This window comes from Macrobrachium rosenbergii, chromosome 17 (assembly GCF_040412425.1).
Source record: "Macrobrachium rosenbergii isolate ZJJX-2024 chromosome 17, ASM4041242v1, whole genome shotgun sequence".
In the NCBI taxonomy this organism is placed as follows: Eukaryota; Metazoa; Arthropoda; class Malacostraca; order Decapoda; family Palaemonidae; genus Macrobrachium; species Macrobrachium rosenbergii.
This window is the reverse complement of record NC_089757.1, coordinates 1,781,270-1,796,542: the sequence shown is the minus strand read 5'-3', so window position 1 is coordinate 1,796,542 and position 15,273 is coordinate 1,781,270. Positions and strand designations below refer to the sequence as shown.

General features: G+C 39.1%; 1 protein-coding gene across 50 annotated transcripts in view; it reads right to left on the bottom strand.

Moving 5' to 3' along the window:
• shot (dystonin-like protein short stop) overlaps positions 1-15,273 on the bottom strand; it is a 536,542-nt gene that overhangs the window by 36,309 nt on the left and 484,960 nt on the right. For 48 of the 50 annotated variants that reach the window (XM_067119440.1, XM_067119430.1, XM_067119416.1 and 45 more), the window contains 6 exons: positions 10,081-10,245; positions 9,061-9,199; positions 7,632-7,838; positions 6,705-6,876; positions 5,624-5,761; positions 18-5,377 (listed from right to left, as the gene is read on the bottom strand). In XM_067119440.1, the coding sequence (XP_066975541.1) occupies positions 18-5,377; positions 5,624-5,761; positions 6,705-6,876; positions 7,632-7,838; positions 9,061-9,199; positions 10,081-10,245 (6,181 nt within the window). The remainder of the gene's footprint in view (positions 1-17; positions 5,378-5,623; positions 5,762-6,704; positions 6,877-7,631; positions 7,839-9,060; positions 9,200-10,080; positions 10,246-15,273) is intronic. The other 2 variants (XM_067119414.1, XM_067119415.1) reach the window with 1 other exon arrangement.

The window sequence follows — 15,273 nt, the reverse complement described above, 5'->3', positions numbered from 1 at the left end:
CAATAATCTATACACACCCTTAATGTGTCATGGAATTCCATAGCTTTTTCCATAGCATCAATCAGGTTCTCCTCTCGTTTTGCATACAATGCTGTTACGTTGTCCCAGGCATAGTCTAAATCTTCAATATTCTTCTTGACTTCTGGTTTGTCAGCCTCTCCACACAGTGACATCAAATCCCTTCCAGTCTGGCGAACTTGTTCCACTTCAGGCTTTGTCTGATCAATCTTGTTCTTGATCTGAGAGAGTTCATCCCGCTGTTGCTTAATTGCTTGTGGTTCCACAGCTACAGGTTCCTGAGCCTTCAGTGTATCTTGGAGATCCTTCAAAGCAGCCATAACACCTTGAAGCTCCTCCCAGAACTTCTCAGCCATGGCAAGAGCATCTTCTAAAGATTGTCCTCGCTGAGTGGTTGCCATCTGTACCATGTCCCAGAGTTTGTTCAAACGATCTAGTTTTGCTTTTATGTCTTTCACAGCAGGATCATTGCGTGATGCTTTATTAATAACATCTTCAGCGGCTGCCTTGACAGCAACAAATGCAGATTCCTTCCTGTCAAGATCATCTATGATATTGTTGTTCTCTTGTACTTGTTCATGAATCTTCTCAGGATGAGCTGAAATAGGTTCTGCATTCTTAACCTGGTCTGCAGTTTCTGATAGAGCAGACAACATTCCATCTAATTTATCAGAAAACTGGCTGGTTTCCTGCAGAGCATCTTCCAAAGCTTGACTACGTTCTCGTAAAGCATTCTTGAGAGCATTGTACCTATCATTATCACTTTCCAATATGTCCTGTATCTTCATACCATCTTCATTGTTAACAAGTTTCAAGAGGGCCCCTCCAGTTTTATTAAGTTTATCAAGTAAGGGTTTGTGATCACTAATGGACTGAAGGAAAGCTTTTGTTTTCTCCATCTGCTGAATGATCTTGTCAGCACGGAGGGCAGGAGTGTCCATCACCATTGCTTCATTCTCCATAACATTAAGCCAGTCCTCTAATTCATGATGTGTCTCAAGGAAGTGCTCAGCAAGTGGCAATGCTTGCTCCAAAGTGGACAATCTGTCTGATGACAGTTTTGATACAGATTCCATAGTTTCTTTCAAGTCCTCCATTTTCTCTCGGAGTTCGCTTGTGTCTTCATGTTGTGGAGCTTCTCTCAGTACTTTCTTGGCATTGGACAAAACATCACGTACTCTACCCTTCTGGCTGGCAACATCATCATTAAGAGCCTTGTGCTCTTTCAACTGTATACGGATCTCATCTGGATCAATGCTAGGAGGTTCTGCTTCACGTACTTGCCCTTCTACTTCACGGAACCAGTCCAACAATTCATCGATGTCGTGAGTAACTTCTTGTGATCTTTGTTTTGACATATGAATTCTCTCCATCCTTCTCTGAATTTGTTCACAAATCTGCTCAAATCTTCTGTTGTCTCGTGTAACAAGGGTTTCTATATTTGAGGCACCTTCTCCTGGTGAAATCTGACATAACTGAGGTCCAACAAGATTAACTGCCTCTACCAAAGGACGATTTTCTTGGATTTCCTGAGCAAGTCTTTCAATTTCCTCTTCCATAAGTCCTTGACCAGAAGAGTCCATGCTTTGAAGCTGACCCTCAACTGATAACATCCAAGAGCCAAGTCGTTCATGGGCACTGTGGAACTGTTGTACAAGTGGTAATGCTTCATTGGCTGATTTGTGAAGGTCAGTAGCCTTAGCACTGAGATCATTGTATCGTCGTTGGATGGAGTCAAGTTTGTCTTTCAGCTGCAAAGCTTCATCACTTGATATGTGCTTCATAAGCTGGGAGCCAGCTTCCATTACTTCGGCAACCTGCTTCTCATGGGAAACCACCTCTTCACCTAGGTCAGTCAATTCATCCATCTGTTCCAAGAGTTTTTCTACAAACACAGACAGAATACGATACTTTGATAATCTTGCTTCCATTTCATCCATCCATGACAAAAGATCTTCATAAGTAAGTACAAGATGGCGCAGACCAACCTTGGATTCCTGAAGAAGACGACCAAGAGCCTCTGAATCCTCCACCAGTTGACCATAACGGTCTGTGGTTGACTGTAGCCTATCTGCCAAAGCATTTGCTTCATCGTCACCAATCAAATTCATGAGGGCAGTAGCAACATCTGTCAAGTCATCAAATGCTGGTTTCTGGCCAAGAATTTCATCATGGAGATTATCATGTTCATCAAGCAGCCGCTGTATTTTCTCCTCATCTGATGGAACTGTACTCATTTCCTTCAGCTTCTTTTCAGTGCGATCCAGCCATTCGATGATGGGATTCAACTTGTTCTGGAATTCCTTGGCCACTTTCAGTGTTTCCTCCAAAGCCTCCATTCTTTCCTGGGATCTTGCATTGGCATCATCAAAGCGATTCAACAAATCATCAAGTTGTCCTTCAACAGCAGCTTTTTCTGATGGATCCAGATCAGCAGCTAGGCTGCGACCCATTGACAACAAAGCTTGCATTTCATTCTGACGGTCAAGAAGCATTTTTCTTAGGAATTTCTGTTCTTGGGCTTGAGCTTTTACTACTGAATATTCACCAGAGATGGGTGCTTGATTCTCCATCATCTCTTCGAAGTTAGCAAGCCACTGCAGCATACTGTCCAGCGCATCTTGGAATTTACCAGACTGCATTAGTCCTTTATCCAAGGCTTTTTCTCTATCACCAATCATCTGTTTGAGCTTATTCCATACATCATTCATGGCATCTAAGTCATCTTCCAAATCTCGAGTCTTCACACCAGATGCTGCACTTTGTATAAGGCCTTGCCCAAGTTTATTGCATTCATTAACTTTCTTTCCAAGATCATCAATCCTCTTTCCTTTGAACTTTTTGAATTCTTCCTGCTGAGCTATAATCATTTCTACATCAGCACCTACTGGTTTAAAGGATTCGCCTTCTTTGTCAACTTCACTGATGTCATCCATAACTGTGTTGTACTTCTCATAGAAATTCTCTAATTTCTTCATGACTGAGTCAAGTTCTTTGTCACGTGAACTACATCTGTCTTTGATCTTCTTCAACTGACGATCTAGCTGCTTAATTTGATCTTCTGCAGCACGATTATTACTGCCTGTAAACCCTTGAGTAACCAGGTCCTCTAGATTAGCTTTAGCATCATCAATATCTTGAGCTTTATTATCAACTTTACCCATAAAGGTATGTAGCTGCTCAACCTGACCAGAGACTGTTTTTACATCACGTCCCACAGGACCCATTCGATCTAGTTCATCATCTAAACCAGACAGTTCTTGCCCTACATTCTTTACCAAAGCTCCAAACTGGTTGACAGCTTGAGAGGCTTCTTCAAGATCGTTACAACGTTCTTCCAGTTTTCCCCTCAGCCCTGCAAAACAATCCACCAGTCTCTCTACCTCATCATGAATATGGTTGACATCTGAGCCTAAAGCATCTCCAGCATTGCACAAATCTTCGCCCTTATTTTTCACATCATCAACCTGCTTTCCAAGAGCATTTGTTTCCTCAAGTAATGCCTTCATCCTCTCTAAACCTTTGGCATCTTTACCTGCACCTCCAAGTGCATCAAGAGAAGCAAGCCTGTCTCCACAACGCTGCAACGAGTGATCAAGGTCACGACTTCTGTCATTGAAATCAGCCAATTTGGCAGCAACGTCCTCAAGGTCTTGGGCACGAGCTAAAACTGCAGAGTTTAGATGGTCCCAACGCTCCTTCATGATACCAAGTGCCGCCTCAACATCACCATGATCAGTATCTGTGCAATCAATAAGTTTTTCTCCAGCAGTTTTATTGTTCTCATATTCTCCACTATGACGAGACACGTCATTTTTGAATGACTGAATGTCCTTAATCTGCTTGTCAATTGCTCTCTTATTGAAAGCAATTGGTTCTAAATTCTGCATTTTCTGTTCTGCCTTGTCCAACCACGGATTAAATTTATCTTGATGGTTATGGAATTTATTACAAGTATCTAAGCACTTCTGTAACCTGGAGCGTCGATCCACTGCTGTTTTGCGAACATTATCCCATTCCTTTTTCACTGCATCCAAAGTCGATGATAACTGCTTGTTGAGATCTTTCCGGGATGACTTTGCCACAATTTCCTTTCCTTTGTTGATCATCATAATAACTTCATGTTCTTTTGCCATAAGATCTTTATAGATAGGTTCAAAATCACTTACTTGGTGACTTAAAATGTCCCTGTCCGCCGAGACTAATAACTGATCCTTGAGCTGTGCTACTTGATTTGCAAGCCAATCCTGGATATCATGACATGATTGTCCAAACAATTCTTCATCTCTCAGGGATGCTTCAAGTTCAGATTTCCTGTTACCAAGTTTCTTTTCAAGATTATTAAACATCTTATTTAGCTGAGACACTTTGGACTTAATGTCAGATTTAGAGGATGGGTCAGACAGAATGGATATGAGATGTTCTCCAAGGCCTTCAAGATCTATTAGAGGTCCCCTAACTCTTTCTAGGCCATTTTCTAGGATCTGAACAGCTTCAATTTGTTTTGCTGAGTCAGCACCACTTGCCGATACTTCATCAAAGTCTTCCCCGAGTTTCAGCAAAGCATCATGGAGCTGGTTATAGTTGTCATAGAAATCAGTGCTAGCATTTGAAGCAGCATTAAGAGCAGAGTCTCTTGCATCCAACTGACCAATTAACTCGGTCCATTTGTTATTAATGGCATCTAATTTATCGTTTATCTTCTTCGCTGCTAATGAATTTGGTTCACAAACTCCAACAATTTTGTCACCTGAATCATTAAGATCATTAAGTTTTGATTCTTGTGCTTGGAATTCGTCTCTCAAGACCTGTACCTGCTGCGCTTGCATCTGGACCATGCGAGGATCTGAGGCAATAGGTCCAAGAACACTCATCATCTTATCTTTGGAAGTAAGCCAGTTATTAAGAGAGTCATAACAATCTAGGAACTCTTTAGTCTGATCTAAGAAACTTAGACGATCTTTCAGTCTACCCTGAAGCTCCTTATACCTATCACTTGCATTTTCAACCTGATCTTGTAGAACATGTGCTCCAGGAGCATTTGGTTTTTTCCTGATAAGGTCAGCTACATTATTCTTCACACTATCTAGAGAAGGCTGCTTTTCCAGAAGGTCCTCCAAAATACTCTTACACTGTCTGTTGTACTTGTCTGCTTCTTCTTTTGTTGTGGGTACAGCTTCTCGAGGCATGGCGCGTTCAGCTTTATCCAAAGTAAGGTTAACAGATCTTAAGCTTTCGGCCAGTTTCTTCAACTCCTCTTTCATGATCTCCAATTCATTCTGGCGGTCATTCAACCTCATGCCAATCATTTCGTATCGGTTGTTGATCTGCATTAGCTCCTTCTGGATGGGACTCATATCTGTGAAAAACAAGAAATCTAGAAATAATAGGTGGCCTATGAACTTTGAAATAAATACTGTAATGTGTAAGCTAAAGTAAATAATCTAGTTACCTATATTCCCTCTATGTTTAAATAACATAAAAAAACTTGTAACTCCACCTTACTTGTAAAATGAAAATGTGCTCTTCATGCATAACATCCCATTGTGGATACGTTCCTTTAGAATGCAGTACTGTATAACAATCACAAGCATGACTGACTAACCATCAAAGTGGAATCCTTCCTGTGAAGTACGTCTGCTAGCATATCCGCCAGGTATAGGAGACATGGGACCAGAACCGTTGTAACCCATCAGCTTTTGCGTTGGTGAGGGGCTGCGTGCATCTTGTGACACTCGCCTCACTACAACACACACAAAATCCCAACAAAATGCATAATCACTCACACAAAGCAACAGAAATAATTCACAGAACAAAAATAGGTAACTCAAAGCTTTGCCCCTAAAGTCCAAGAACCTTCCAATCATCAGCTTGCAATTTTAGAAAAAAGAACTTTGTTGAGGTAAGTGGTATTAGCAAAAATTGAATGTAAGGGTACACGGTTGAATTTAAAAAGATTGAACCGCAATGTTGGAAAAGTTCCAGACTTTTGGTTTAAAAAAAGCAGCAAAGAAATAAGAAACTGAAAGCATACCTTCTTTTTTTAAAGCAGATAAAATTTCAATTGGAAATTCCATTCTTAAAACTGATATTTCTGAAAATGAATAAGTACCTCATTTGCTAGTTCAAAGGTATGTCCATAAGCCAAACAAAAAAAAAAGAAAAGAAAAATCTACAGAATTTACATAAAGGTCAAAAAGCTTTGAAATTTATGTATTTTATCTGGAAACATTCACTCTATTGTTACATGCATTTAAAAAAGTGCTTAGAACTGCTAATGCAATAACAGTCATAAAATCAGGCAAGCTATTAGCTAGATCTAATATATATATGTGCTACTGAATCAAGGTTTATATAGGGACAGCTAATGGTATTTAAGTCTTTGTGACCATAGTCTGAGGAGGTGAAACATGCAAGTGTAATGCTGATGGTTTTAACCCATTCATTGTATGAACTGTTGCACACACACCAGAATTCAAATACAAAATTTGTCCAAATGAAGATCAAAGGCATATTACATCAGCAAACCACTTGTTAAAAGAATAAAAGTAGCAAAGTAGAAAACGGAAGGTAGGAAACATTAGCGGGGAAAAACAGTGAAAGGTAACAACAAAGCAGCGGTAAACAGGCACTTAAGACAGGCAAATGGCGAGCTCAAAATACAAGGGTTCAAAATATCTACACACCAGGAGATTTCAGAGGCGATGAGATAGATGGGCGTTTCACAGGCGTCACAGATGATCTTCTTCTGGTTGGACTTTCTGGCCTTTCACCTCGAAGCAGTGCATCATATGCGTTACCAAGTTCGTTAAGTTTGTCGATGGTGACGCCATACTCACGGTACTCTTTGAGTAAGGGCTGAAAGACAAACAATTCAAAATTCACCAACTCATAACTGGCATTTTTTTAGATTACATAACTACAGTATACTGATTTCTGAAATTTCCTTTATTCCCTCACTCATAATCTCAAACAGTTTTTTTTAGACTGAATGCCTATTTTGGAAAGTTATTTCACCAACCATTGCTTTTGTTTAGTAGGTACTTTAACTGAAATTCAGAGAACTCAAAAAACATATATCCAAACTAAAAATTAATCTGATTCACTGGTATGCTGAATAACCCGGCCATTTCCAATACATTATGTTCCTAATCTACAAGCTACTACATTTAAGGTACATTAATTTCCTAGTTGCTTTTGATAAACATTTTGCAAAAAACAACTATGACAAGAAAGAGGCATGTCTCAAAGGCATTTTGCTAAATGTCTTGGAGCAAAATAACAACAAAAATTCGCTCCCGAAAAGATTCCAAAATGCATTAGTTAGCTTAAGAAATAACCAATGAAATTTCTATTACATACTGTATGTTCACTATGCAATTTAACAAGTTAACTTCTCCAATATACACAAGGTAAAGCAATATAGGCAAAACATCAACTGGAATCTTAATAGAAATGAAACCCAGCATAAAAATATATCAGGGTGAAGAAGCGAAACACGTCCTAATTCGGAAAGTGTACACATCTAATATCTAAAATTTTAACATAAACTTCAGACTTTTTTTCCTATATTATTTCTATGTAGCTGTTAGCCTTTCCAAAGGGTTTCTTACCTTCAAGTCCTCTGACTGCTTCTTCAAAATTTCCTGGTCTAATCCCACTGGCTGGGAATTATCAAGGGTATTTTCAGTTGTAGTGAGCCACTGCATGCATCTGTCACGCATTTGCTCATAAGCAAGAAGTTGTTCTGAGCGTTCTTTGCCATTTCTTGCACGTTCATCCAAAGTATCGTTCAGTTCCTTCCACTGGCCCTCCAAATTCTGCAAGATGAGATATCCAAAATTCATAAATTTAAGGGAGCAAAAACCTTTCTGATGATTTTCATCCGATCAGAATTTTTAGAATTCTACTACATGAAAGAAATTACAGAAGTGTCTTACTAATCTTGTTGACCACAGCTATTGTGAGGGTACTATATTTTTAAAAATCTGTCAAACTTTATTTGGCTAAAATACAGGGGTTTCAGCTATGTCAAATTTCTTCTCTATGTACTGTATTTGTAATGTTTCCAATATTTTCACCATACAAATATAGTATTACTCATAAGAACTACATGACTTTTTCAGTATACTATATATTTTTAATATACAGGTGTTCTGCCTGCTGCACAGTGTTTCTATCTTTGGTTGTAAGTGCAAATATCAAGGAGTGTAATGTATTTCCCATTCACATTGGTGTCCACCGTATGAAAAAGTTGCAGCCGAAAAGCTTGTATGCTTATTTTCCTAATTTTTAAAATTTCATTTCCTAGAAGAAAGCCTTAATATTGTACATTTTACCAGTATAATCCACATCCTCACGCATAAGTAAATGTCTACATGCTTACATTAAACATTAATGCTAATAATGTAGTCTGAAAACCAAAAATTCTATTTCAAATATACAAAAATCTCACAGAAATAAAACAAACAAGTTTTCCTTTATTATGTCTAATTTAAACAAAAGTGTCTGTCCCAATCTAATTTTATCAAAATAATCATCACAATTTAGGAGTGGTTTTCAGAAGCAGCTTAATTTTGAAGAAACTAGTTGAATAGTACTCTTGTAATATTTATATTCCCAGCCAAATCATTGCATTAATAAACTGTCAAAGCAATATAGTAAAGGGTGCCTTGTATGATTCACCAATCTGTATGAAACTTATTTTCTTCAAATACCTATCTACATTACCTCGAAACATAATGACATGATAGTGTGTTTTAGTACTGGAAGTGTGTTTGTTCTTAAATTTACACAACTGATAAATAATCATAAATTACTGAACTGTTCTATGAAAAGTGTACTGAAAACACTGCATAAAATAAATGTCTTACTATACATCAGATATACATATTATATATATCAAGGAATATTGAATGGTATCGGTTTCATGACTTAATTGCGAAGCACCCAAAGCACACATTTTAGTGACTGTCAATACCAACTAACAGAGAATAATATTTACAAATGTCAAAAATTAAAAGAAACAAAGTTTAGTGTTACCTTAATTTTGTCCTTCACTGGTGCTGTGTCAGTGACATCCTTCTTTGCCACTAGATCTCTGCCTGTCTTGATCATGCCATCAAAGTCCTCTGAGCGAGCATCGCGCTGGCGAGCAATTTCATCGATCTTCCTAGCATAACTAAGGGAAAAATATTAGACAATTCAGAAAATACTGTCTTCAGTTCAATTCAAAATCATTTTTTCTATGATAATGGTAACTGCAACATCAGTCTCTAACAATCTGATCATGGATGAAATATCTATAAAAATACTGTAATCCCAAAGCTTCAGCACCATTAAAGGCACCTCCATGTAGGTAATTATCATTAGCAGCTTATCTTTTTATCAATTACAAATACACTGTATCATTTACTTCCATTTCTCTTGCATTCAAGTAAAATAATAGTACAGTATGGGGAGCCAAGGCACCACCCAAAGTGATTTACATCAAACTCTTTAAAAACCTTCATTATAAGTGCCTCACACTAAGACACAATGCTCAGCTAAAGCAACAACAATTTACTGTACTGTAAAGATCAGTTTTACTACTGAATGGACAAAGACCCAACTAAATAATAAAAAAAAAAAAAAGCTGTCACAAAAACTGGTGGTACACAAAAGTGATCATAAAATTAAAATACACAAAACACATTCTTGAAAAATAAATAAACAAGTACTGTACAGTACAAACAAGTTCCAATCCAAGAGCTCATCTGTAACAAAGTTAGCCTAGGAATCCAACACTGTAGCTAGCTTATGGCATATAGCTGTGTGTGGTAATAAAACTATCAACCAAGACAATTTGGTCTTGTACATAAAGTTTAAAAAAAAACAAATTTTTAATCTTTCCTCAAAAAGTGGCTATACAATAGAACAAATAAAGTGTATACCTGTATACCCAACATATCACTCAGACATGGAAGTTTATATCTTTGAAAAATAGTAAATTGAAATTTTGTACGCAAATAATAACAAATGTATCGGCACCAGTTTCCCAACATCTTCAACAAAACCTCTTACCTTTCCACATCCAGAGACAAGACTTCTCGGGACTCCACAATCTCCACAATTTCAATATACCATTCCTCGAAATGCTCAACAGAGACAGTGAAGGCATCGAGTTGAGTTGATACAATCTCAAGGTGTTGGCCTCTTGTCTCAGATTTTTCAACAACTTTCTCATATCTGTGTAGAAGACAAAAATGTCATTATATAAAATTCTGCTTGATAAACAGGGGCTACATACTAGATCAAACTAAAATTAGACATAAGAATCCAGTTTTTCTCATCTTCTCCACTGGAAGAGAGAGAGAGAGAGAGAGAGAGAGAGAGAGAGAGAGAGAGAGAGAGAGAGAGAGAGAGAGAGAGAGAGTCTGTGCAAGAGAAATGCCATTCCTCAGGAGATGAGCTAAAGCACTTCCTTTTCCAACTATAAAGTACCTGACCAAAACACTTTGATCAAATTTTCGAGTGTATGTCCATCCCTGAGTTCTGGAACTCTTTCCCTAAGAACTAAAAATGTTTTGTGTTTCAACAAAACATCTGCCATAAGCTGTTAATTACAGTAATAAAAAGCTGTTCTTTTTGTAAGAGATTTTGAAAGTAACTCTTACAGAAATGTAGTTGCTGAATGCAAATCTGGAAAAAGCTGGAAACGCTGTCATGAAATATCTATAGTACAAGTGGCTTAAGGAAAATGGATATAAGAATAGAAAAGTTGTAGAAGTGAAATAAGAGGAATGGGACAATAGGTTGGCGAACACTGCATATAATTCAGAAGTGTTATGAGGAAGGAAAGGGGAACACCTAGAAAGACCTGGACGTGGGATTATTAAAGGTCTGCAGTACTGGAAAAGAGGGATGCTAATATCCAGGAGGCGCAAGTGAGTTTGCAAGATAAAGACGACTGATGCAACGTGAATGCAGGGTTCAATGTTCTGCTGATGAACCATCTGTGAAAGAGCAGAAGTTTTGTTGCACTAGATTTCTATCCATGATTCAGCATATGAAATGTGAATGTGGCAGCGCCAGTCTTTTTCTTTCTCAAGTCATCTCCTGTGGGGGAACAACAGCTTCTCTAATAGCTGTCATCACCTGCCTGTAAACTCTGTCATGCTTCTGGTGCCACTGAGGTGTCAGTTATCAACACTGCTAACAGAAATTCATATACATGTGAAGTATTAACAAGACACAATGACGGGAAAAGTAAAAAAAAAAAAAAATTGGATAAGTGAAATAATACATATCAATTAGGGCAAACACTTGCTGGGCATAGGGAGCACACGAAAATGATACCACCATGAGAGATAACACGGACTGTTCTTCATTAAAAATAAGAAATAAAGTGAGATAACACGAACTGTTCTTCATTAAAAATAAGAAATAAAGTGAAGTGTCTCGAAAACGCATTCAAATACAAGCAGCTTAAACCTCAAGATTACCTTGCGTTCTTCTAATCCGCCTCAGGTACTTTTTTGTCAGATGTGCATAGCAAACAACTGCGTTAACATACTCCCAGTAAAACGCTAAATGTCAAAGGTTGACCCACCACAATATACCATCAGGAGAGAGAGAGAGAGAGAGAGAGAGAGAGAGAGAGAGAGAGAGAGAGAGAGAGAGAGAGAGAGAGAGAGAGAGAGAGAGAGAGATTCTTTAAACTTTGTCAACAGCTTAGCTTTGCCACAGAAACTCCGTAAAAATGTAGGTCATTCCCATAAGAAACGGGTCGCAAGAGCCCTTCCTGAACAACACCTGCCTCGCTCCCAACACTGAAATAGCTCATGACCTAATACAAAAATTCAGAGATCCCACCTGACAAAGGTAGGACTGGTTTCAGCAATTCATCTTTCGGGGAACTGTCCTCGCCTTGATGATAACTATGGCATGAGCAAAGCCATCGCCTACGAATGCGATTTGATTGCGTCTCGAAGTGTTAATTAAACGAATATGACGACCATGAAACACGCGGCCATCCGAGCTTCCAGCCCGGCTCGCCTACGCGAACATGAGGGAAGGGTAAAGTGGGCGGTGTGTGGGCGGAATGGCGGCACATCCTCCACCCTCCTCCCTCCCTCTTCCCTCTACCTGCAAAGACAACTGCCCACATTCCTGACTATCGCTCTGACCTCGGACTGTGCACAATCTCTCTCTCTCTCTCTCTCTCTCTCTCTCTCTCTCTCTCTCTCTCTCTCTCTCTAACAGTCAAACTCTCGTCACCGAAGCAGCCCAGTTTCTGTATCCATCGAAAAACACCATATGTTCATGGTACATCGTCTCGTCAAGAAATTCAGGTAGATCTCATAACCGCTGGATAAGAGCAGGTAGGCACACTCGGAAGTCAATAGAGCATATTTTCTGAACTGATGCATTACAGGACATAAAAGGAAATTCAGCATCGATTTTCAAGGAACTAAATTACATTAAATTTCAGGAGTGTCTGGTTCACAGCCTATATGCGCATTGAAGTCACGTTCATGTGTCTTCTTATTAAACAGGCAGCAGCTTTTGTGTAAGGTTATACAAACTGTGTTGCGTTATGATAAAGACAAGGCTAAATGCGAACAACGGAAGCCATATAAAAATTTGACTAGTCTCTGTTTATGCACATAAAGCGATGAAACTATTATCAATCTAGAAGCTTTTTTTCGAAAAATTGGAAACCTCATTTTCAGTAAACTATCATGATGCGTGCCCCAGTATACGTGCATGCACGGATCAACGGTAGTTAAAACAATGTATTCCCCCCCTTTTCGATGTCTTCTTACGTTCTTCAGTTCTTAAATAATCACAGCGTAGCTTTAAAAGAGAGACAACTTACTCCAAGCCCCGAAATATTATGAAAACTATCAAATCCAAGCAAAGTTCCACAAAGGAAATAACCTTAAATACCTAGGCTTTGGTTTATCAGAAATATTCATCTACATAATTTCATTTCCCAGGACCATCCATCACGTTACATATCCAAAAAACCAAAGATAAATGACTGGCACATAAAAAGAAACAAATTCTTTCAAAATACTCAGAATAAAGTTTAAAAAAAGCATATCCCCACAATGATATCCATAACTAAAATACAAAGCGAGCATTTAAATTCAAAGCACAAAAAACAGCTTCAGCTTCCAAGAAGCACTAAAGACTACTTATGAATAGCAAGAAGTTAACCCATCAATGACATTCTCGGCATGAAGATCATCGCCAGGACCTTGAAGGAAGACAGCAGCTCGGGATGCGCGCCTCATACTCAAGGCTTCCTTGCGAGATCTGTCCCTGTTGGTCTCTCCGTCACTTTTCCATGCTTGAGATGCTCACGCTAGGCATCTATGAGCACTCTGTCTCGTCACTTTATTCCATCCATCTTCCTTTGGTTTTGTTCTCCAGAAAACAGCATATTTCAGTGTCAGAACTTTTAAGAATATGTGGCATTTTGTGGTTAACTGAACGGGTGTCCTTCATTCCACGCATTGCGAGCGTGACGAGGATGCTCCCAGAGCAGAGTCTAAACCGCTGTCTTTTTGTCGATGAGGTGAGGACCCCACCCACATTCACCAGCGCTCACACTAAGCACACGCCTTGACAGCTCACTCTGTTGACCTTACTCCGCCCACGCCCTCTGACCTAATCCCTAAAAACGACATGAGAGAGAGGGAGGGAGGGAGAGAGAGAGAGAGAGAGAGAGACAGAGAGTACACTATCCTGTCAAAATGGGAACATCACCTGTTTATATTGGACCATTCTGGCTGTTCCTGAATGACGTCCACGACTTTTGTGAAATGCGTCTATGAATGTTATTGTTACAAGCGTCCACGACTTTTGTTAAATAACTTCCGTGATTTCTGCTGACTGTATTAAGTTGAAATTTCAACTACAGAAACTATTCATAATTTCCTTCAACTACAATACTCTTATAATTGTTTATACCATAAGCAGATAAGGTTTAACTATATTCCTTTATGGATGTCATCCTGAATCATTTCGAAACTTTACATTTCATTCTTTCAAGTTCACAGTCGTTTCCTTGCCTTGGCTACGCAATCGGTTTGAACAAGAGCAACGAAAGGCCTTCGGCCAAAGACTTGACCCCCAAAGTCATGCATCAAAGTATGACCTTGTCCCTGGAAAGAGTCAGAGGGGAAGTTTCTCATTCAAGATCTTAATCAGTCTTTTATTGACAGACGAAAATAAATGGCATTTTGGGGGAAGGATATTACTACTAAGAATGCGGTCTTCATTTCTGGTGTGAAAAGCGAATTCCCAACATTGGTTTCACTGAATCTACCAAAATACCACCCCAAAATTTTCGGAATTTGTCAAGAACCCATTTCCTATGTCTCTGGAACATAAGGCTGTGTATCTATTAAAAAGAACAGAAAAACAATAAATAACCTGGCACGCTCAACCTCCACCATAAAGATAAACCCAGATCTTCGGAAACCAAAACTGTCTCGCTGGCGCCAAATGTAACCCCTCCGCCAGTCTGATCTTGTCTTTGTCTTCTGGAAGTGCAGTAATGCATCCAATATATTCCAAAGGCAGTCAGGGACGTGTCTTATCGACATGGCTCAACATCTATTCCTTGCATACTTTGTAAAAATATAAGAGAATCATTTAGATAGCTTCCGTATTAAATTTAAGAAGTCGGTGCCCATGATACACAAAGCAAGTGGGCATAATTTGAAGCTGGTTGTTATTAAGAATCCTAAGCTTAAAAATTCATAGAAAGTTTGTACATTTACATTTCACATCCGTTACCCAACTCCAAGCGTTAATCTGGGTAGGCAATACAAAACTCTGAGGCCATCTCCCGTTACCCACCAAGAAAGTGGCTGCCGTATGATCATTTTGACTTTTCCTTCAAGTTTGCAAGTTAAACCGTAACACTGATGCCAAGAGCATAAAATAAATTGCATTTGGAAACTAACAAGACGCTTGAAAATTAAACGAAAAGGTCTGGAGTCCACATGTGCTAGATACTGACTTCAACATGAGAGTGTCTCTCTCTAATGAAACGAGCAAGTCTGGGAATGGACAGAACACGTGGGCGGGCGTAGGTGTCTGTATCAAGAGTCATCCAGGGCGTTAAGTATCGCGGTTGGCGGAGAAACCGTGCGGAGAAGTGACCACATGAGCAGTCACGCCATTATGCCAAAAGGTTAGGCTACTTGACTCTTCCCCCAGGATGATCCTGCAATAGTCCGACAAACAGGGGCTCTTTTC